The sequence below is a fragment of the Malaclemys terrapin genome, chromosome 3 (assembly GCF_027887155.1).
Source record: "Malaclemys terrapin pileata isolate rMalTer1 chromosome 3, rMalTer1.hap1, whole genome shotgun sequence".
Lineage (NCBI taxonomy): Eukaryota > Metazoa > Chordata > Testudines > Emydidae > Malaclemys > Malaclemys terrapin.
Window position 1 is genome coordinate 153,440,603 of NC_071507.1, and position 24,405 is coordinate 153,465,007.

Genomic DNA, 24,405 nt, shown 5'->3' on the forward strand with positions numbered 1-24,405 from the left:
CACGATGCAATGAGATGAAAGACTAGATAAACAGGAGACGCAGTGGAGGAGCTCGCATTGCCACAATAAGCTAGGAAGATGATTTTGGCAGCAACATTTTAAATGGACTTGAGAAGACAAGTTAAAACCAGTGAGATTACAGTAGTTAAGGTGGAGGAGGGCAAGGGCCTGGACAAGAGCATAATTCACATTTAGAATCTGTAGCCCTTTCACCCCTCTCCAATCAGACTATAAGGATTTGATATTAGCTGAAGTTCTATGCCTAAGATTTTTGAACCTCTATGTAAACCCCAAGAAGGTAGCTTTCCCCAGCTATCTTTCTAATAAGCAGTAAACACTTAATTTTCAAGTCACCATACAGAACTAGTAATAAAACATGAAACGTTACTATGGCAAAGATAGGCATATCTATTGAACTTGGTTTACAAAGCCAGTATATCCACATACCTTAAAAGAATAAGTATACTAACAGAACTTAAACATTAAGATTTTTCAGTAACATCCATCCACTACAGTACAATTTCCTCTTCATTTTGAAAGAATGCAGTACCTACCCTCTTTGAAACAAATCCACATTGTAGAATTTGTGGAGCTCCACGGAGAATTCTACCATAGCCTGTACTTCACTCATTTTTATGTAGACGCATAAGCCAAAATTGTTGTCTGCACCTTAGTTACTGGAAACAAACAGAGAAAACAATTTTTTTTTTTTTTTAGTCAGAGGCAAAAAGACACCTTTTTTCTTTTCAGGACCAGTATGTGGCATGGGCTGTGTATAAGTTTCCACACTGCCCCTCTGCACTTTGAGTCTGAGTGCATTAGGGGTAAGCAGATGTTGCATGCCAGCAGTTCCTACTGCCACTCCTTGATTCAGCTCCACGTCTCCACTCCAAAACATACTTGGCTAGTGCAGCTGAGCCAGCATGTGGGATGGGGGGTTAGTAATTTAAATATAGGTGTTGGCCAGTAGCAAATTACTACCCCCAAAGCAATGTGAGGGAAGGGAGTCTTGCTTCTCTAAGGCACAATGCTTTCCCTGCATTGCTCCTAGGTCCAGTGCACCTTCATACCATCCCATACACAGGGCTTCTGGCAAAACCACTATCTAGTCCTTTTAAAAAATGATTTTATATTTCTTTTCTAAGAAGTCTTCTCATCCATTTGCAGCCACAAAAATAAAATGAAGAATATTGCTAGGACCCCATTTAATCCTAACCACACAGAACACTATTTTGACATTCCTCTGCTTAATTCACTTTTTATGATGGTTATCAGTTTTAAAAACAGACTGAATCACTATGTTCCACTTCAGTTTAAATCATGTCAGTGCAAGCAAGAACAGTGTTTTAAATGTCAACATTCTTCCTACTGTACAGTTTTAAAAGTTACAAATCAGTTACAGATTGTGTAGGGTTGAGTTTCTTCTCCAACAATGTTTGTTCATATCTATGATTTCTGTTTGTTACATATGTTGTAGCACCAAAAAAGCTGAAGTAAAAAGAAGAAAACAGAACCTTAAAAGTGTTTCTTTGCACATGGCCAAAACCTGATACCATTGAAATCAACAGCTACATTTCCACTGACTTATTGGGCCAACTTCTGCTGGAGAGAGACAAGTGTTTGAGCCACACAGAGCTCTTCTTCATACCTGTGTGGCCCAAAAGCTTGCCTCTACCACCAAAAGAAGCTGGTCCAATAAAAGATATATTACCTCTGTGACATTGCACTCCAAATGATTTTATGAAAACATGCTAATGAGTGTGAATATAATGTAACTGGAATATGCTTCATGCAAAAGGTCTCTTGTAAGGAATCATTACAAAGTTTATAATCTACTGAGTGTGTTCATCCTATTTGTATGAATATATCATTCTTGTATATGAAACAGTAGTCTCTAAGGTGCCACAAGTACTCCTGTTCTTCTTTTTAAGAATATAAAATATAACTCTGAGTGTGGGCCATTAATGGTGGTTTAGAATCTGGATGGCTCCCATTAACTAGGGCAATTGACTGTAGATGGCTCTGTTTACTTGCAAGCCTTCCTGTGTGTCAGGCTGGGAAGAATGAAGGCTTGGGATTTCACAGGACCATGTCACCTGGTACTAAAATCCATTTTAAACCTGGTGCTTTTCTATTTAGAAGGAAGGGTGGGGATCCAAAGAGACAAAAGATTCCTGCCTTGTGCCAAAGGTATATAAGCGGGTGGAACAGAACAAAGGGGGTGCAGTCATGAAAAAATCCGCTAGCTACCACCTGAGCTGGAACAAGAACTGTACTGGGGAAAGGATTGGGCCCAGACTAGAAAGGAGTCTACTGTGTGAAAGAAGCTTATTGGAACATCTCCGAGTGCGAGGTTTCATCTGTAACCAGTTTCTTACTGTACTAGGCTTAGACTTGTGTGTTTTTGTTTTATTTTGCTTGGTAACTTACTCTGTTCTGTTATTACTTGGAACCACTTAAATCCTGCTTTTTATACTTAATAAAAATCACTTTTTGCTTATTAATTAACCCAAAGTAATTCATTCCTGGGGGAGCAAACAGCTGTGCATCTCTATCAGTGTTATAGAGGGCAGACAATCTATGAGTTTACCCTGTATAACCTTTATACAGAGTAAAACGGATTTATTTGGGGTTTGGATCCCACTGGGAGCTGGGTGCTATAGATAGGAACACTTATTAAGCTGTTTTCAGTTAGGTCTGCAGCTTTTGCGGGACGTGGTTCAGACCTGGGTCTGTGTTTGCAGCAGGCTAGCGTGTCTGGCTCAACAAGACAGAGTACTGTAGATCCAAGCTGGCAGGGAAAACTGGTTCAGAGGTAGTCTCAGTACATCAGGTGGCAGTCCCCAGGGGGTCTCTGTGATCCAACCCATCAGAACCTCATCCAATGTGTCTCTCTAATATCCCGAGCTACACCTACATTGCACACAACAGGAGTCAATGCAGTTATGTAAACGTCAGACACTACAGCAGACCTTATGATGAAAGTGAAGTGTATCATAATGCAAAGACCAGAATTAATGCAAGGTTTTAGTAAAAGTACAGTAGCTAGTACAAAGTACAGTAGAACCTCAGAGTTACGAGCATATCGGGAATGGAGGTTGTTCGTAACTCTGAAATATTCGTAAACATTCGTAACTGAACAAAACATTATGGTTGTTCTTTCCAAAATTTATAATTGAACATTGACTTAATATAGCTTTGAAACCTTACCATGCAGAAGAAAAATTCTGCTTTTAACCATCTTAATTTAAATGACACAAGCACAGAAACAGTTTCCTTACCTTCTCAAATCTTTTTTTATTAAACTTTTCCTTCTTCTTCTTCTTTTTTTTAACGTTTACGTTTAACACAGTACTGTACAGTATTTGCTTTTTGTTTTTTGACTCTGCTGCTGCCTTATTGCATACTTCTGGTTCCAAATCAGGCGTGTGGTTGACCAGTCAGTTCATAACTCTGGAGTTCGAAACTCTGAAGTTCTACTGGACTGTGTCTAGTTCTTTTACACAGGTAAAATCTGAAGATCATTTTGAAATCCAATAGAATTAAGCACTAAGAATGGAAATGCTTACATCAAACTAAATTAGTGATTCAGATGTCAGTTACAATCATTCTATTCTATGCTAAGAGCCAAAATTCTGCTTTCATTTACACCTTTAATTCTCACTGGCTATAGTAGGAGTTGCATGGATGTTAGGTGACAAAAGAGGGTCAATAAACTATTAGAAGAAAAAAAACTTTGTTCTTACCTCTACTGGTAAACAATCCATTTTAATATGTGAAATAATCAGTCTTCCAAATCTCCATTACTGCTATCAAAAACATGTTTGCACTAAAATAATAATAATAATAATAATAATTAATTGTACCTCTTAATGTAAGCACACATAGCTCAACATCCACTATTTTTCCTAACTTTTCCTCATGTGTTTGTTAATCTATTACCTTCAAAATGTTAGTGAAGAATAATTCTATCTCCACCATATTCGTGAACAATCCAGGCTGTTAAACAAATGAAAGTATTGTCAAAGACTTTGATTTTCCCAATCTGCTTTGGATTTCAGGCAGGCAGAGAACAGGATTCAGACATATTTCAATACACTGAACTCTTACTTCTTTTTATTAAAGATAGTTCAAACAGATAGCAGTTTTCCCTTCTGTATCTCTCACAACTGCAGAGAAATAGTGCCCAAACTTACGTCTGTAGGGTTGTACAGCTGTAAAATTTAAACTGTTGTTGCCTTAGCTTCAGAGGGGGAAAAAAAAATCAAGAAATAAAAGTACAGTATAAAAAAATATACATGCAATTTCTTAAAATTGGCATTATTATTTGTTGGATCAGTCTTAACGCAGTGCCTTTAAATCCCAAGGATTTTGTCAAAAAATCCTTAGGTGAAAGCCTGCTCCCACTAATGTCACTGGCAAAACTCCCACTGACATCAATAGGGCCAGGATTTCACTTCCTTTGCTTACAGAGTGTGTAATACATATTTCCCCACACTCATTTTTAAAAAGGGTTTAAGATCTAAAGTAGGATAACTGAACTTGGAAAAAACTCAAGTTGAGTAGTTGACACTTTTAGTCCTAAAATCCTACAGATTCAGTCACAATTTAAATTTTGAGGAAGTAGCTGATCATCTCAGCCATTAAAACACAGTGAGAAGAGACTGAACAGCAGAAATACATAAAACGATGAAGGGAGGAGAGAAGACAGTAAATTACACGAGTTTGTAATCTCGTGGTACTCCTATGTCTCTTACTGCTCCTTCAGTGAGTCCTGTGGAGGATAGTCCTCCAACTTTTTGGGGGGACTTCTACAGGCCTCTGTTCTTGGTTCCCCTCTCTTCTCCCTCTACACCTTATGCAAACACAAATTCAATTACCATCTATATGGCTGACAACTCACAGATCTACCTCACTAATCCAGAACTATCTTCATGTGCCGTAACCAAAATCTCAGCCTGTCTGACATGCCTCATTGACATCTAGCCATCAACTCAAACTAAATATGGCTAAAACAGAGCTACACAGTGTAGTACTGCAGAGTACACTTATTACAGCAATGGAAGAGGTTTTTTTGTCACTGTAGTAGCCACCCCAAGAGGCAGTAACTAGATCAATGGAAGAATTCTTCCATTGAGCTAGCAGTCTCTACATCGAGGCATAGGTCACCTTAACTACATCTCTCAGGGGGGTGAATTTTTCATACCTCTGAGCAACATAGCAAGGTTGACCTAAGTTTTAGGTATAAGCCAGGCCTGAGATACTGCCTTTCCTATCCACCCACATAGCTAAAACTCTCATCCAGAACTCATCATCTCACATTTTGATTACTGCATTTGTCAAAGCCAGAGAAAAGGATGGCACAACTTGGACCCGGCACATCCATTCAGAATCAATCTTTTTTCTAGTCTGTTGATTTGACCATGTCACCCCTCTCTTTGCATCTCCCCGTTGGCTCCCCCTTCTCTATAGCAAATACAAGCTACTAATCTTCTCTTTCAAGGCCCTTCACAGCCAATCCCCACCCTACCTATTATCTCTCATTTACTATCAAGATGTCGACTCCTACCTCAGATGAGCCTATGATGCCAGACTGTAGCCCACTTGCTAAATTTTCAAACAAGCACCTTTGGGCTTTTTCCCCATGCTGACCCTGACACATGGGAGGAGTTCCCTGTAAACATCTGCAAAGCTTCCTCATTATCCCCTTCAAAACACTCATGATGCCTATGCAAAACTTGACAACAGTTAAGCCACTGATGAACTGATACCCTTGCCTATCATACAGGCCAATACTGTCTCATTGTTTCCTTTTATTCCTCATCCATCATCATCTTTTCTTATATTTAGATTAACAGGTGCTGGAACTAGAGGTGCTGCAGCACCCGCTGGCTTGAAGTGGTTTCCATGATATACAGGGTTTACAGTTTGGTTCAATGGCTCTCAGCACCTGCACTTTATAAAAACTGTTCCACCAGCCCTGTTTAGATTGTAAGCTCCTTGGTGCGGGTGCAGTCTTTTTGTTCTGTGTTTGTACAGCACCTAACACAATGGGATCCTAGTCCATGACGAGGGATCCTAGGCTCTATGGTTACATAATAATCAGCAATAATACAAAAATGATTATTAGAGTTTTACAGAGGCTAAAAAACCCTCATCATTTCAATCTTCCTACTTTATTGGTTTTTGTGACCATTATTCTGAGATTTTTATGACAAGTTTGTGAGAGCTTGGATATTAGAGGGAGCTGATCTCTAACCAGTGTTTGCACCTTATAATCGCAGCTAACTACGAATTGAACAAACACTCTAGTCTTTAACGATTGTGTATATATATATATACACACACACACACACACATACACACACACAAAGATGATATTTCATATTCTAAAAAGTGACTGGTTCAGTTAGGAGATATTGGTTATCTGTGTGTACTTAGAGTCAAATCTATTTTATTGATAAGTTTTTACTATGTTTTACTCCTGATAACCCTGCAGAGCTATAAACAACTCTAAGAACAGGTTTACATTCTGGTCCGCTTATTACCGCAACCTTTGGCTAAGTTCAAATGGCAGAATTTTATTTTTTACTGAGTATAAGACAGTTAGAAACAATCTTGTTTTACTTTCAACTCTAGGGCAAATATACAGGGCAGTGCAATTAATTAAAGACCCAAACTCTCAACCATGCCATCTTTTTAATAGTTAATTGATTAAATAGAATAGAAGCATTTAAAGACACTAAATATGGAACCCCACAGTGCCTTTTATATTATATATAACTATGGACATATACTATAAGCACAGTCAACATTTTTGGAAGAGTGTAAGATGATCTTTAAAATACAGCAAGATCTGTCAATGATTTTAAACCAACTTTGATCCAGTTTTGGGCCCCACACTACAAGAAGGATGTGGAAAAATTGGAACGAGTCCAGCGGGAGGGGACAACAAAAAATGATTAGGGGGCTGAAACATATGATTTAGGAGAAGAGGTTGAGGGAACTGGAATTATTTAGTCTGCAGAAGAGAAGAATGAGGGGAGATTTGATGCTGCTTTCAACTACCTGAAAGGGGGTTCCAAAGAGGATGGTTCTAGACTGTTCTCAGAGATACCAGATGACAGAACAAGGAGTAATGGTCTCAAGTTGCAGTGGAGGAGGTTTAGGTTGGATATTAGGAAAAACTTTTTCACTAGGAGGGTGGTGAAACACTGGAATGGGTTACCTAGGGAGGTGGTGGAATCTCCTTCCTTAGATGATTTTAAGGTCAGGCTTCACAAAGCCCTGGCTGGGATGATTTAGTTGGCGATTGGTCCTGCTTTGAGCAGGGCGTTGGACTAGATGACCTCCTGAGGTCCCTTCCAACCCTGATAGTCTATGATTCTATGATGATGCCCCATTCAGACGAAACAATGAATTACAATGCCCAGCAAAATTCAGACTTGCTAAAGGAACACTACCCTTTTTTCATGCTATAAACAGTCAAGAATTATGCATATTGTAAAGTGAAGCTGCTGACTGACATTTACAAAAAATAATTTGACATGATTGACATGAAAAACTGAGACTGAAAATGTCCTAGATAAGATTCTTCTATTTAACTGGCCCTATCTATATCCTTGGAATGTACCTCAGTTTCATAAATGCATAGGAGGAGTAGTCTCAGACAGCAAAACAAAGACTTGTTTAAACTTCTGCTACCGATTTATTAAATCGGAATACTGCACAAAATAAAGCAGAGGTGTTGCAATTTCCCCCAACCCAAGCACATCCACTGGAAAAAACAAACAAACATTTTTATTAACTGAAACACAGAACACGCAGACTATGTGATTCACTTTGTAAGTACAGTTATTCCTCAAACATAAAAAGGCATAAATTATCCAAAATGAAACTCTTACAATGCTGGAAGTACAACACAAAAGCACAATAATGTCTTCAATCTAATTAGTTAAGCCACTCACTTCTACCAATTTAGGCCCCAGTCCTGCAATCAGATCTGGGGGTGGATGCTTGTGCGGAGCACCAGTCGTAGGTGCCAACTCCAAGAGTGCTCCAGGGCTGGAGCAACCACAGAAAAAAAATTAGCGGGTGCTTAGCACCCACCAGGAGCCAGCACACCAGCGCCTCGCGCCCACCGGTGGCCCTGCCAATCAACTCCTCCCCTCCCTCCCACCGCAATCACTGTTCCTCGGCGTGCAGGAGGCACTGGGGTGGGAGAGGAGAGGAGAGAAGCAGGGATGAGGCGCACTTGGGGGAGGGGGCAAAACTGCCCGGGAAGAGGCGGGGTGGGGGCAGAGCAGGGGCAGGAAGAGATGGGGTGGGGAATGGGTTTTAGGGAAGGGGTGGAGTGGGGGTGGGGCCTCGAACAGAGCAGGGGTAGGAAGAGGCAGAGTGGGGGTTTGTGGAAAGGGGTAAAGAGGGGGTAGGACCGGGGGCTGGGCGGGGGTTGAGCACCCCCAGGGAAAGAAGGAAGCCGGCACCAGTGATTCCACTGAGACTTCATGCAGGTGCAAGGGAACGCATAAATAGATATGAGAGCTGGATCAGAGCCTTATTTACTTTTTCACCACCTGATGTGCTAAAACATGCCCAATTGATTCTAAGCTGTTTGTATATGAACACAGGCCTTTTAAAAATTGACAAAACTCTGAATTCTGTCTTCCATACGTACCCAAACACACATACGGAGATATTTCATATTCTAAAAAGTGACTGGTTCAGTTAGGAGATATTAGTTATATGTGTATACTGTTCCGTCTTATGCAATTTTTCACCATTTGGATGGAAAGAACTTTAACACAACATTCTCTGCACACACATTTAGGTGTATGGTTTTAAATGCTAGGAGAAAAGAGGAACGAAGTCAGATTTATATTTCATTAGACACACAGCCTTTTTATACTGTTATAGACTCAACCTATGACCTTTATTTGGTATCAGTTATGGTGTTGCCATAGCATCTTCATTTTTTGTTATTAATTTGATCAAATCAGATTTCTGCTGAAGCTATAATAATAATAATAATAAATAATAATAATGTAATATGTTCTTCAAAGTCCAATGTCAAAGCGGAGGAGAGGGACAGAAAGGAGGGAGCTTGCTGGAAGCTGTTGCTTCCTGTCTGTACTGGCTGATCTGCTTAAAAGGGCAACGTACTTGAAGTGGGGTAAACATGCACGTCTCTCTCTCTCACTCATGCACGCACCCCCCAGCACTTTGGAAAGTCAGCACTTGTGCAGCCGTGCATGTGCTGTCAGGAGGAAGGAGTAGTGCCCTCCAGCTGGATAGAATGGGATCATCATCATGTTCAGTTTTTGAAGGGAAGTGTTTGCAGCTACTGCCTTATATCTAGCGTGTTTCCTCTCTCCTGCCTCAGTCCATGCTGCCTTGTAGACTGTGAGGCTACATTAACAACAGTGTATTAACCCTTGAGGGCTCAGTCAAGTGCTAGTTCATCATTTAGCAGCAAGGCATTCCCTGGGAAATATTCCACCCTCTTACTCCACTACCTCAACTAACCTTCACAATCATTCATTGCTGTGTACAGTATTAAATTGTTTGTTTCAAATTTATACTGTATATGTATATAATGTCTTTTGTCTGGTGAAAAAAATTTCCCTGGAACCTAACCCCCGCATTTACATTAATTCTTATGGGGAAATTGGATTCGCTTAATATCGTTTCGCATAGAGTCGCATTTTTCAGGAACATAATTACAACGTTAAGTGAGGATTTACTGTATATGTTTCAGAAACAATGGCCTTGAAAACGTATCAAACTTAATGACCAGCTCTAACACCTTCAACAGACACATTTAGTCACATAATTGGTGATCCTGATGAATCCAAAGGAACCAGTTTTCTGTGTTTTTTGAGAGGAGCATGAATCCTTTTAATGTTACTATTTAAACTACTGACGACAACATTTACATTAGAATAGTTATCTATTAATTTGATTTTTTTTTCCTACTATTTACTTGTTATGTTGAATCTGAAATTCACACACTGATTTTGGTAAACACCAGTTTACAGCTTTTAAATTTATTTCAGTTAGAATGAGAAATGACCTATTAAATACAATGTTATGAAGAATAAAAAATAAACTGAACTGATGTACAGATCCAGGTTATTAAGAAGCCCTGCTCACCTTCCAGGTATTTAGATTTTAGCAAACAATGCCCACCTTATCACTCAGTTTCACACATTCCCCTCCAGAACATACAGACAGCTGATCCTATTCACTAGCAACATGCCCCTCTATCAAATCACCATTGACTCCACACATTCTTCTTCTCATGTAGGCTTCTAAACAGTTCAATAACTGTTATTGTTTCCCCAACAGGAACAAGAAGAAACTCAATTATTTTAACTTTTTTTTTTTAATATTTCCGTTCATAGTCTAAAATTAGAGTCTAATGCTTGAAGCATCAGAACACTTTCAAATATAAGGAGTTTTAAAAGGTAGCATGTGTCTTTTGTTCTCCTCCACACACACAAAAGATCCTATTTTTAAAAGTTGCCAAGTAAGGGAAACAACCACCCTAACTTTGACTACATAAGGCTACCGAGGCAACAAGAACATCCATTAAGGATGGTAGTGTGGTCTAACAGAGTAAGCACAGGGTTAGGACTAAGTGAGGAAGACCCAAGTTCTACCACTCTCTGTGTAGCTTATTTCCATAGGCTGTGGCTGCATGTATCACAGATCTTGTGCACTTTTAGAGTTTGCCCATGGGCTTTAGAAAAATTATCCATGTTTTGAAACCTTTCTAAAATTAAAGTGTTCCACACTTAAATAGCTATGTATAGTTAGGAAAGCCACATAGTTATAATAGCTTAAAATGACCATATTCACAGGGACCTTGACCCACTGAACAAAAAGTGTAACACTAAAACAGAGAAATATTAGAAAATTATCAATTTTAGTAGAGACATATATTGTTCATGTGGCATGGTTAGCAATGATGTGTACAATAGTTAGGCATGGCAAAATTCAATTTTTATTTTTATAAATTCAATGGATAATATAGGGTTACCATACGTCCGGATTTTCCCGGACATGTCCGGCTTTTGGGGGCTCAAATCCCCGTCCGGGGGGAAATCCCCCAAAAGCCGGGCATGTCCGGGAAAATCGGGAGGGAGGGCTGGGCCGGGGTCGCGGGGCCGGGCGCGCGGTGCCAGGCCGGGAGCCGGGCCGGGGCCGCGGGGTCGGGCCGCCGAGGGGGTGCGCGGGGCCGGGGGGTCGGGCCGGGAGCCGGGCCGCCGGGGGGGTGCGCGGGGCCGGGAGCCGGGCCGCGGGGGGGTGCGCTGGGCAGCGGGGCCGGGAGGTCGGGCCGGGAGCCGGGCCGCCGGGGGGGTGCGTTGGGCCGCGGGGCTGGGAGCCGGGGAGTCGGGCCGGGAGCCGGGGGGGGTGCGTTGGGCCGCGGGGCCGGGAGGTCGGGCCGGGAGCCGGGCCGCCGGGGGGGGGGGTGCGTTGGGCCGCGGGGCCGGGAGCCAGGGGGTCGGGCCGGGAGCTGGGCCGCCGGGGGGGGGGTGCGTTGGGCCGCGGGGCCGGGAGGTCGGGCCGGGAGCCGGGCCGCCGGGGGGGTACGCTGGGCCGCCGGGGCCGGGATCCGGGGGGTGCGCTGGGCCGCCGGGGCCGGGAGCCGGGGGGTGCGCTGGGCCGCCGGGGCCGGGAGCCGGGGGGTCGGGCCGGGAGCTGGGCCGCCGGGGGGGGGGTGCGTTGGGCCGCGGGGCCGGGAGCCGAGGGGTCGGGCCGGGAGCCGGGCCGCCGGGGGGGTGCGCTGGGCCGCGGGGCCGGGAGGTGCGCTGGGCCGCCGGGGCCGGGAGCCGGGGGGTGCGCTGGGCCGCCGGGGCCGGGAGCCGGGGGGTGCGCTGGACCGCCAGGGGCCGGCTGGCAGTGCTGGGCGGGCCGGGGGTGGTCGGCCGGGGGCCGGGGCCGGCACCCCAGGGCCGCAGCCGAACCAGGCTGGAGCCGCCGGGGGGGCCAGCCTGGGCCGCACCTCCTCCCCCCACACCGCCCCTTACCTGCCCAGGCTTCCCGCGAATTAAATGTTCGCGGGAAGCAGGGGAGGGGGCGGAGACTTTGGGGAGGGGGCGGAGTTGGGGCGGGGGGAGGGGGCGGGGCTGGGGGCGGGGCCAGGGCCCCGTGGAGTGTCCTCCTTTTGGAGGCACAAAATATGGTAACCCTAGATAATATGTTTATCTAGGCATTTGTTTCCATTTTTATTTTCATAGTTGCAGGAAACTGGGGGAGGTCAGACAATTTTATGATAAATTTTATAATGATAATGGACATAGAGATTCAAAAAGTTAAAGCTTTATAACCACTGAAACACAAATTGCCAAATAATAAAAAGTAAATAAGACTCTAATAAACTCTCAAGCTGCATTTTTCTTACTTTGCCTATCTGAATATTTTGATGATCATCAATGGAAATTTTTTGGTCAGTTTGTGTGTATATGGTATGTGGGATAAGTATGAAATTAAAGAATTAAAGTTTGCTTAAATTTGGTTAAGGATCTAGATAAGTATTGTAAAGAAGGCCCCAACCAGGAAGTAAAAGAAGGCTGTGAGAATAATAAGTACTATTACTTGTAGTGGATGGGAAGGATGTATGGCTCTAAAAGTAACTAATAAAATAAAGAGCTATAGTAACAAGACAATGAAAAACTGTCTAAAGAGAAACAAGCCCAAATCTTCCCATTGTTCTGTAAAACAGGGTGATGGGGGGGGGGAGGGAGGGTTAGGGGGAGATAAGAAAGGAAAGGCCTTGGGAAGAAAGGATGGTGTAAATCTTATCTGGATTAAAACTGGCAATAAGCATGAATTGTCTCAAATTGGTTTTTAGCTCAAGTCAGCAATTGGCAATGACATCACGTGTTTGTTAAACGGTATCGAAAGTAAACTCTTATCAGGTTTATTGTTAATACCTACCTGACTATGCTGGAGCCAACCAGTGTGGATCTAAGCACTCCTGAGATTAGCCCATTTGTAAGTATCTTGATCAAATGCTTATAAATGTTTTGTTACTGTTTGAATGTAGTAAATTTCTTACTAGTTAGGCTTTTTAGGTATGTTTAGAGCAATTGTATAAATACCATTTGGCCTTTATTAAATTTAAAGGAATTTATGGTTAAATTGGTATTTGGAGATTTTCCATATCAAGATTAATAATTTCAAATATTAATAATTCCAACATGGTGAAATTGATGATTATTGATACTTACCAATAAAAATCAACTCCTTCCACGCCTAACAACAATTGTGCATAATGTGACTCTTGATCTGTGGTGATGATCGTGGGACAGAGTTAAGGTTCCTGAAGTTAGCATTCTTACTTACTCCTGCATTGTCTCCTGACTGACTTATGTTGTTTTAAGATGGGTATCTCTAACTTTGCACTTCTCCTATCCTTTTTGTGATGCCCATTTGCAATTACCCAGCTAGGCTAGACTCTGCTAACTGCAAGGAGAGGCAGAGGCAAACCAAGACAAAGGGATAAAGTTCTAAAAATTTTAAATTATAAGGGAAAACCCAAAAATTGTACCAGGAAGCTAAATACTTACTACTGATAATAATGAACTATAGGTTACCAACACATTAACCTTTGCGAGTTTGTACATGCTACTCTTCCTTACTCTGTGCAGTAAATAGCAAATGCATTATTAACAAGAATAAAAGAGATTACTCAACAATATACTGCCATTTCAGAGAAGAATCAACTTTTCCTCTCCTTTGCTGTAAATCCAGCTCCATTCTTTCTGTACTGTTCTTTGCTTTTCTTTGGCTTGAAATGCTCCTTAGATTTGATGTTCCTGTAGCTGTACCTCTTTGCATCAAGTTTATTCAAAAGCAGAGTTTCTTCACCTAGTGGGCTCCCTCTATTAGGTACCTTTGAATTGTATTCCATCAACAGAAGTTCAAACAGTCATTCTCTCTGTTCATATACTTTAGATTATTCATGGGTGGGCTTGTTATTTACTGTTTTCATTATTTGTTTTCATATAACAGCGTTTTGATCAATTTCTTTTTTCACCAATTATATTTCCTTTCAGTTATTTTCCTTGAGACTCTCTAGTATGTCGGTAGATTTTATTTTCCTTTACCTCCCTTCTCTAAACGTGTCTGCTCACACACCCAAGTTTATTTTTTTTAATGTTTCACGTGACCTGAAACCATTCCTACTTTCCTTCTTCTCACTTCCAAGTCTCCTACTTTTACTCTCCTGTTCTTTTATCACTTCATCTCCTACCCCAGCTTCAGTTCATCCACTGGCTCAGCATCTAGATTTTTCTCCTTTCCTCCTTCTTTTCTAATAGCTTTTTCCAGCTGCCCCTTCGGGGCAGATTCCAAACCCCATCCTCAGATCAAGCTGCATTCTCATTGGTTGTCTCTCTCCCCAGGACAGCATTCTGTGTTGCTACATCACAGCTGCAGCAGGTGCCAGTGCCAGTGTTACTAGATAGGTTCTGTGGCTTAAACAGTGGAGACTCACCTACAACATGGGGGGGGGGGGGGAGAGAGAGAGATTCAGGCATTTTCAGGCCAGAAGGGATCACTGCATCATCTTATCTGACATCCTGCACACCAAGGCCAAAGAACCTGTATTGAGCCCAGTAATTGGACATATTTAGGAAATTAAGAAGACTTGTAAAACAAAGGCCATGAGCTGATTAGTGTGAATGGGTTGATTTTGATAAACAAGATAGCTCCATATTTCAGAAGTGTCAAAAAAAAAAATCACAAAAAGGAAGGTTCCTGCACAATTGATTAATATTATAGAAAATAAAACTCTACTGTGTTGTTTCTAATATGAAGGATGATCGTATAAATAAATAACAAGATGCTACCACATTCAGAAAAATGTTAGACGGTAAATATGCTGCTGGAGGTACTGTAATTGCCCCTTTTAATGATTCTTGAGACAGGAAGAGAATCCAAGATAAATCACTCAAAATTAAAATAAATACAGAACACTATTTTTAGTTTTCTTTATACAAATCCTGCAAAGGAGGAAAATAAAAATATTGATGAGGAGTTCTCTGTATTCTGTTTCTGACAAAAGTATAACAATAAAACTTTTCTGTTTTGAGATATATCCTCCACTCCAAAACTTCTAAGAGTGATGAAAAAAGGAAACTGAACACAGACTATAAGATATAACTATCTGGTGAAGATTAAAGTGACTGATGTGGTTTTATTCCCTCTGTCAAACTGTGTTTATATTTGGTATATGTCAATCTGTGTTCAATCTACAAACTGCAGTCACAGATGTTTCATTCTATTCCCTGTATTTCCATTTGTGTTTGTCACAGGAACTGTGCTGTCATAGTTTTCTATTTTCTGGTTAAAATAAACACAACTTGCTCCCCTGACTTCTCACTGACCCCAAAGAGTGGAAAAAAACTCTTCCTCCCTTCCTGCTTCCTTGTTGAAGGCCCTGTTACTTTTATTGTTGGATGCTTTGTGCATTGTTCTGTGAGAAAGAGAATTATTAAGAAAGACTTTTCTACAAGTATTTATAAAATTGCATTTACTGTAACAAATATCTGCTCCCATAGTTAGAAATGAGAGAGTGTGCATCTCTATTTAACTCCTACTTTCATATTTTAGAGGGTAGGGGGAAAAAAGTCTGTATACAGTTTACTTCAGGATGTAAGTGAGAAAGTGTTCTATGCCAAATAGAATATCTGCGTAGACCCGAATATAGCAAAACATTAATCAAGCACTTAAATGCATTTCTGTTCAGCAAAGCGTGTGCTTAGTCTCACTTCAGTGGAAACTTAAGCACATGCTTAAGTGTTTTGCTGAATCAGAACCATGGAGCTTGACCCTGGAATCACTGATTTTTGCTATGGATGTATGGAAAGTTTCCCTGATGCAAAGTCACTTTCTAGGAGTCACGAGATTTTCTACAAAATCAAAAAAATTAAAAATAAACAAAAACAAAAAGCTCATACCCCTCCCTTCCTAACTCTTACAATAAGGAAAAAAACAAATGTCATATCATATTTATGTCTACTGAATATGTGGCATTGGTTAATATGCAATTCATGAAATTTTTAATAAGAACGTATGTTGTCTAAAAGAAAAATCAATGTGAAATCAAATGTATTTGCACTAGGGCTGTCGATTAATCGCAGTTAACGCACGTAATTAACTCAAAAAAATTAATCGCGATTAATTGCAGTTTTAATCTCACTGTTAAACAATTAAATACCAATTGAAATGTATTAAATATTTGTGGATGTTTTTCTACATTTTCAAATATATTGATTTCAATTACAACACAGTATAAAAAGTAAACAGTACTCACTTTATATTATTTTATTACAAATATTTACACTGTAAAAATGCAAACAAAAGGATTAGTATTTTTCAATTCACCTCATACAAGTACTGTAGTGCAATGTCTTTATGGTGAAAGTGCAACTTACAAATGTAGATTTTTTTTTGTTACATAACTGTACTCAAAAATAAAACGATGTAAAATTTTAGTCTACAAGTCCACTCAGTCCTACTTCTTGTTCAGCCAATCGCTAAGACAAACAAGTCTGTTTACATTTACGGGAGATAATGCTGTCCGCTTCTTATTTATGTCTCCTGAAAGTGAGAACAGGCGTTCCCTTGGCACTTTTGTAGCCGGCATTGCAAGGTATTTATGTGTCAGATATGCTAAATATTCCTATGCCCTTTCATTCTTTGGCCACCATTCCAGAGGATGTGTGTCCATGCTGATGACGCTTGTTAAAAAAATAATGCATTAATTAAATTTGTGGCTGAACTCCTCGGGAGAGAATTCTATGTCTCCTACTCTGTTTTACCCATATTCTGCAATATATTTCATGTTATAGCAGTCTCGGATGATGACCCAGCACATGTTGTTCCTTTTAAGAATACTTTCACTGCAGATTTGACAAAACACAAAGATGGTATCAATGTGAGATTTCTAAAGATAGCTGCAATCACTTGACCCAAGGTTTAAGAATCTGAAGTGCCTTCCAAAATCTGAGAGGGATGCTTTCAGAAGTCTGAAAAGAGCAACACTCTGATGCAGAAATTACAGAATCTGAACCACCAAAAAACAAAAGCAGCCTTCTGCTGATGGCATCTGACTCAGATGATGAAAATGAATATGCATCGGTCCGCACTGCTTTGGATGGTTATCGAGCAGAACTCATTATCAGCATGGACGCATGTCCTCTGGAATGGTGGTTGAAGCATGAAAGGACAGATGGATCTTTAGTGCATCTGGCAAATAAATACCTTGCGATGCCGGCTACAGCAGTGCCATGCGAACGCCTGTTCTCACTTTCAGGTGACATTGTAAACAAGACGTGGGCAGCATTATCTCCTGCAAATGTAAACAAACTTGTTTGTCTGAGCGATTGGCTGAACAAGAAGTAGGACTGAGTGGACTCTAAAATTTGACATTGTTTTATTTTTGAATGCACTTATTTTTTGTACATAACTCTACATTTGTAAGTTTGATCTTCATGATAAAGAGATTTCATTACAGTACTTGTATTAGGTGAACTGAAAAATACTATTACTTTTGTTTTTTTACAGGGCAAATATTTGTAATCAAATATAAAGTGAGCACTGTACACTTTGCATTCTGTGCTGTAATTGAAAACAATATGTTTTAAAATGTAGAAAATATCCAAAACTATTTAAATAAATGGTATTCTATTATTGTTTAATTGCGCGATTAATTTTTTTTAATCGTTTGACAGCCCTAATTTGCACTGAATGTAAATGCCTACTTTGGACATTTGTGGTCTAGCGCAATGAATTTACAAAATCGACTATTTATCACATATAACAGTGGACTAGCAAAACTGTCAAGAGCATTTACCTGCTCATACACAAAAAATGCTGCTCATCTGCCCTTATCAAGATAATGAAAGTTTAATGATATTTTATGTACCCATAAAGTAACTAAAACTCCCACCCCTTGGTTTATTGAGAGAGTAGAATTTGGTACAACTACATTACAGCCTTTTGGGATTTTTGACTTAAAAAAAAAAAAAAAAAAAAAAAGCACAAAAGAATTCCGAAACAAGCGGCAAAAAGGACAAAAAGGCGGGTAGGTCTGAGATCACAAAAAGAGAAGGCAAATTATTTAGATTTACAAGTGAAGAAAGAATGAGGGGCATTAGTCCATACAAATAACATTTTTAATAAAGGATGCTGGTAATAAAATCTTTAGTTCTAACTTCCTCTGCTGCAATTAATTTTAATCTTGACCTTAAAAGGTCCACCCTCTAGTAGAAAAAGCAATTCATCCACTACATTAGCTTAGCCCTTGCATGCTCCCAATCATAATCAACTACTATTCATGCCAAATTCTAACAATGACAACATAAATGTTGTATTTTTCACCTGAGTTAGATTTAAGGATACCATATTCATTTCACTAAAGGCAGCATCTCATTCTCCCTATTAAAAAAACTAATACCTTTCATTCACTATATCAGTCAGTTTCTGTAACTGGATTAAAGTACTACATTTCACATAAGTTAATTTAAATAATTTCAAAGAATACTTTCTAACTCATGTTCTATTATTTTAATCAGTTACAAGCCAGTACCGAGGGCTTGTCAATGCAGCGGCATCGATTTAGCTCAGTGATTCTCAAACTTTTGTACTGGTGACCCCTTTCACATAGCAAGCCTCTGAGTGTGACCCCCGTCATAAATTAAAAAACACTTTTTTTATATATTTAACACCATTATACATGCTGGAGGCAAAGCGGGGTTTGGGGTGGAGGCTGACAGTTCGCGACCCCCCATATAATAACCTCACAACCCCCTAAGGGGTCCCAACCCCCCAGTTTAAGAACCCCTGATTTAGCTGGTCTGGTGAAGACGCGATAAGTCAATGGGAGAGCGGTCTCCTGTCAACTTCAGTACTCCGTTTCCCCAAGAGGCGGAAGGTGAGTTGGCGGGAGAGCATCTCCTGCTGACACTGCGCGGTGTAGACACTGTGTTAGGTCGATGTAAGCTAAGTCACTCAGGGGGGTGATTTTTTCACCCCTCTGAGTGATGTAACTTACATCGACTTAAGCTGGAATGAGAGATGAACTATGCTGTGAAAGAAACCTAGAAAGACGGGGGTGGAAGTGGGGGAGGGAGCAGAAGTAAGGATGAAAACAAACACAAATTAAGGCACCCTGTCTGGTGCAGATTGGTGGTGTATTTCTCTCGTGTGGATGTTCAGAAAGTGACTAGGGTAGTCACTAGGATTTAGATGGAGAGAAGATGATAGGCTTATACCTCATTCATACAAAATTCAAAGATACATCACTGAGGTCTGATTTCTTGTTTGCTTCTTATAGAACAGCCCTTTCAGGTTGAACAGGCTCAAGGAATTTTTTGCAGAGGCTATACATGTAGGTTAAAGCACTTGATGCACTATTCCATAAACCAAGAATTGTTCCAGTATGACAAATAGCAATGATGCTCCCGCAGAATTGATCCCTTACTGATTCTGATTGTGTTAGCATCCTCCAACAAGAGCCAGGCTCCCTTTTGAGTTGTTTTTCACACGCATAATGTTAACAGATTTCCGTATTACCAATCAGGGTGCTGGAAGCATCCCCTGGCTTTAAGTGGTTTCCCTCATAGAGGGTTTACAATTTTGTTCAATGGCTTTCAGCAGCATCATAAAAATTGTTCCAATGCCACTGTTAGCAATACAATTTAATCCCTTCTACAGTAATAAGAATCACCTCAATAACACTTTCACCCCCTGCCAGCTCAAGAAATGAAAAATTGAATAGGATTTGCATTTTGATCCCCGAAATAATAATGCAAATGCATTCAGATTAACTAAGTGGGCTGATTTAAAAAAAAAAAAAAAAAAACACAAACAAACAAACAAAAACAAAAAAACAAAAACCCCAAAACTTGTGCCTTGTCCACTGATAAGGTCAGACTCCCAAACTGAAATAAGTTTACCCTCCAACACTAGCAGGAAACACAGAAACAGAATAGGTGGACCTTAAGCAAAAACAAACAAAAAACCTTTTTTTTTAAAAAACAGATGGTTTTAAAACTGACATTTTCTTACTTAGAGCACCACCACTCCCGATTATCATAATTAGATTTTTTTAAAGTTATTTCCATTTATTTGTTATGTGTGCTGTGCAATTTCTCTCACAGACTAGAAAAATCTAGTAGTCACTTCTGTATGGGGTCAAGTTTGTACTCAAATTCACATTCAGTGTCTCATGCACTAGCATGAAGGGAATACTTGTTTAAAAGCAATTTTCAACAGAATTCAGAAAAACATTTATATTGATCGTAGATTTCATATAATATTTCAAATAACCTAAATATGATACAAAATTTAACAAAGAGTCCCATTAAGTAAGTCTCTTTAGCCAACTCTTATTAATTAAGACTATTCCCAATCCTACAACATTCAAATTCACTATAATTGTGCTAATATTTTGATTTATTCTCCCTTTAATATACACACAGCTATTCCTGATGCTGAGTGAAGAACAGATCACTTATTATAATATGAGTAAAGTACATTCATTGTAATACAAATATAATTGCACAGGTTACATTTTTTTTTAAACAGGATGGAAGTATGCTTTTGTTTCTGCAGCAGGAATGGTAATAACATATACTTTTTTTCCATAGAGAAGCACATTGCCCTATGTGAAGTTTCTGCAGAGCATTAAATGATGGTATCCAAATGTATTTGGCAAGTCCTTCAAATGCAATTCCTAAGTAGCTATGTGTACCAGGAAATAGCTGTAAAATATTCCCAACCCACGTCCAACAACTTCTAGATTACACGAGGAAACAACATTCAATTAGCAATGCTGATAATTCTTCAAACAGTGGGGCAATATTAAGAGCTGTCCTCAGAAAGAACCTGAAAAAATTCAACAAAACCAAGGAGTTCATCTAAGTGTACACTAACTCACCACATTTTGATTTATTTCCAATACTTTCTTTTACTCAGATTAAACACATTGAAAAAAATCCTACCCAGGCATAACTTCTTCATAGACAAAGTACCAAAGCACTAGAATTATCCATTAGCTAAAGAAACGATAAAAGAGGAAAAGGGACAATGTAAATGATTTCACGCCTTCTGCTACAGTGAAAGAGGAGAGAGCACTGAAGAGTTGCTTGCCGTCAGTGCTGCCCAGGGGGACGCGCAGAGGGATGGAAAGGGCACCCATCCGGGGCCCTCCGCGTCCCACAGGCGGGGATAGGAAGGGAAGTGCCGGAGAGTTTTCCTTCTCTGGTTTCCTAGTCTCTCCTGCTGCTGCCCCATTACGAGGCGGGGTTACTATGATCATCGCAGGCCAGAAGGAAACAAACAAGCCCCTGCTGTTAGGGTCCGGACTTCCCGTCCCAGGGGCACAGGCCAGACCCAGGAGGGCGGTAGCAGGCGCGCTCGCTGCTGATCAGAGGAGCTTTCATTCGCGTGCTTTGAACGCAGACACCCTTACCCCACCCCAGCTGCGGTGGGGGGCCGCGGCGAGGGGATCCAACCCTCCCTCCGCTCTGACTCCGGGTCCACTGCACAGGCCCGCACCAACCTGAGCCACAATGAAGCCGCCTCTGGTATCCGGAGATCGCCCGCCCCCTCCTCGCCCTGCTCTGCTCTGCTCTCTTCGGCGGAGTCCAGGCCTCGGCAGCACCGGGCTGGCGTAGCACATGCATCCGACGCCAAAGCCTACTGCTGCCGGAGCGGCCCGTGTCGCCGGCCGGCGCCCCAGTCCTCTGGGAGGGCGGGGGCTTGCTGGCCGGGCACACGCCGCTCCTGCTCCTAGGAGCCGCGCGGCGGCCGGAGCCCAGGAGGGCTGCGCGGGGGGGCAGAGGCCGGCGGCGGTTACTGCCCCGCTACCGCCGCCACATCCTCGGTTCCGCGTGCCTGGGTCTTGCCGCGGCCGCGTCAGGCTCGGCGGCGCCGCCAGACCCTCCCGCTGCTCCCGGTTCCTGTTCTCTGCTCCGAGCCGGGCGCCTGCTCCCCCTGCGGCTGCTGCTCGGGCTCGTGCTCCCCCTGCGGCTCCTCCGAGCCGGGCTCCTGCTGCTGCTTGCGAGGGAGGGTCGGACTGAAGCCTGCTCTGTGCTAGTGGCGCTGCGGGCGGGTGCAGCTGTCCCGGCCCGAGAACAGGGGAATGACCAGGGCAGCGGGGATCGGCTGCCACCCAGACGCCTCTGCCAGCCGCAGGGCGGCTGGGCTGGCCTCCCGCTGCGACTACTGCCCGGGGAAATGGGGGGGGGGGGTGAGCCGATAACAAGGGGACATTACTCACACCTAATTCTGGCTCGGAGGCATCGCAGGGACTCCCCCCGCGCTGGGTCGCAGCTCCGTGGGCGACACAGCGAAGGCTCCTCGCCAAGGCTTGAGACTGTCTGACAGCAGCGGGCGGGGTAGTATAAATCAGGCCCCCTACTGGCCGCTCATGGCCGCCCCTGTCACTCACAAACGCTGCCCTCCAAACATGCCACTCCGCTCCTTGGCTGGAGACACCAGACTCCCACAAGGAATAGCCCGTTTAAAATAATCAACATTAGATCTGGCCTAGAGGTCGTACACACACCAAAGTTCAAGAGAAAAGCACCTCAAAAGAGAGAAATTCTGAAGAGGGGGGGAGAAGGTGAGCCAGAATCCTGCAAGATAGTGGCTTCATAGAAGCAGAATTAAAGATGATTAGTCTTCTCTAAGGACGCTCACCAGGCAGCATTCTCACTCCTGGAAAGAATTGAGGAAGGTACTGAGAGAAAATGAGAGCACATCTGCAAAAAGAGGCAATAACAAGAACAACAGTGCTACTAGGAAAGCAAGGGGGCTAAGATGCCTCTCAAACTCACTAACAGGCTCCATTCAGATAGGTAACCCACCGGCCCCCAAAGGTTGCTTAGTGAAAATAAGAGATATTCCCTGCCATGGCCCAGAAAACAAAATCACTCTAACTAACCGCTCCTCCTACCTCCATTCCCCAATTTCTTTAATGATGGGACAACTTGGCCTCCCCTGCCTTGGAAACAAGTTCTGTAGATGCAAACTTGGATTTCTGTCTGAAGTCCAAATCCAACATGTAGCTGCTTTGTAGATGTTTGTGTTGGAAATGTTTATAAGACAGGCATGGTTGGCAGACCTGCCTTTAGTCTTATAAACCTTGTAGCCTTCCAGCTTCATGCCAACCAAGTCATCACAATGTTAAATATGATCAGACCTCCATTTAGATATGGTTGTTTTGGTAATATTTTCCAGTGAACTGTTGTCAAAAGAAATAAAAAGATGAGTTTGGAGCTGTAGTCTGCTCCAGATAGAAACCCAAGAACTTCTTCGCATCAATCATATGGCGGAAAGCCTCACTGGGATTGGCATGGAAAGAACGCTAGCAGGATTATAGACTGATATTGGTGGCACTCCAAAAGCACATTTGGAGAGGAATCTCCAGTGAGTCCATAACACCAGTTTATCCTTGTAAAATCTGATCAGAGATAACTCAGACACTATGTCCAGACGTTTATTCACTCTGCAGGCTGAAGTCACAGTCACCTGCAAGATGAACTTCCTTGTAAGAAATTTAAGTTCACAGGAAGTAAGTGACTCAAGAGAAGCTTACATCTGCTTTATCAGGACCTCATGACTATACCAGGGGCTTGTTATAATGGAGCTTTCCAAAGTGTCAACACTGACATTCAAACCTGACAACATGAAGTTAAAATGATACTGATTTACCTTTGACTATTTCATGACAGGTTACATTCAGACATATGAGAAAGGTACTGAAACAGTTTTTGTGCAAGGCATATAAAAGGGTGTACTTGATATTGATTACACCACACAACAAATCTTTTCCACTTGGAGATGTAGGTCTTTCTTATAGATGATATCTGAGAATGAGATACCAGAAGCACACAAGCAACCTGCCCAGAGAAATCATCTGTATGGATGCTAGGAACCAAAGTATTGCGAGAAGGCTCCTGTGTTGTAATGTAGAAAGGTATCCTGATTCTGAGTAATTATCCAAGGCCAAACTGACACTATGGTAGGATTAGATTTGGATATTGCAACAGAATTAAGAAATATACCTATCTGGACTATTATATCTTTGTCTCTCCTGAGCTTTTCTAGAACTTTTGTTGCCAGACGAACTAGTGGATAAGTGTACAGGAAACTCCTTAGTGAAAATAAGAGATATTCCCTGCCATGGCCCATTCACCAGTGGATGGAGAAATAGTTTCTTCTAACATAATCTTTTTTCAAGCATAAGCAAAAGACTGATAGCTTCTTCAGATGAGTGGCAGAGATTCATCTCCCACCAGAGAGATCTAATTTGCCATCCCCTGGTCCAGAGAGAAACTACTTGTCAGGATCTGTCATAGATCGACTCAATCTATGATCATGTTC

General features: G+C 41.9%; 1 protein-coding gene across 7 annotated transcripts in view; it reads right to left on the reverse strand.

Moving 5' to 3' along the window:
- FAM135A (family with sequence similarity 135 member A) overlaps positions 1-22,354 on the reverse strand; it is a 157,111-nt gene extending 134,757 nt beyond the window's left edge. For 2 of the 7 annotated variants that reach the window (XM_054022146.1, XM_054022142.1), the window contains exons 1-3: positions 21,578-22,143; positions 3,747-3,829; positions 555-677 (exon numbers count right to left, since the gene is read on the reverse strand). In XM_054022146.1, coding sequence (XP_053878121.1) covers positions 555-631 — 77 coding nt within the window. In that variant the 5' untranslated portion in view covers positions 632-677; positions 3,747-3,829; positions 21,578-22,143. Of the gene's footprint in view, positions 1-554; positions 678-2,726; positions 2,914-3,746; positions 3,830-21,577; positions 22,144-22,297 lie in introns of those variants that run through there. The other 5 variants (XM_054022144.1, XM_054022143.1, XM_054022145.1 and 2 more) reach the window with 5 other exon arrangements.
- Positions 22,355-24,405: the final 2,051 nt, after the last annotated feature.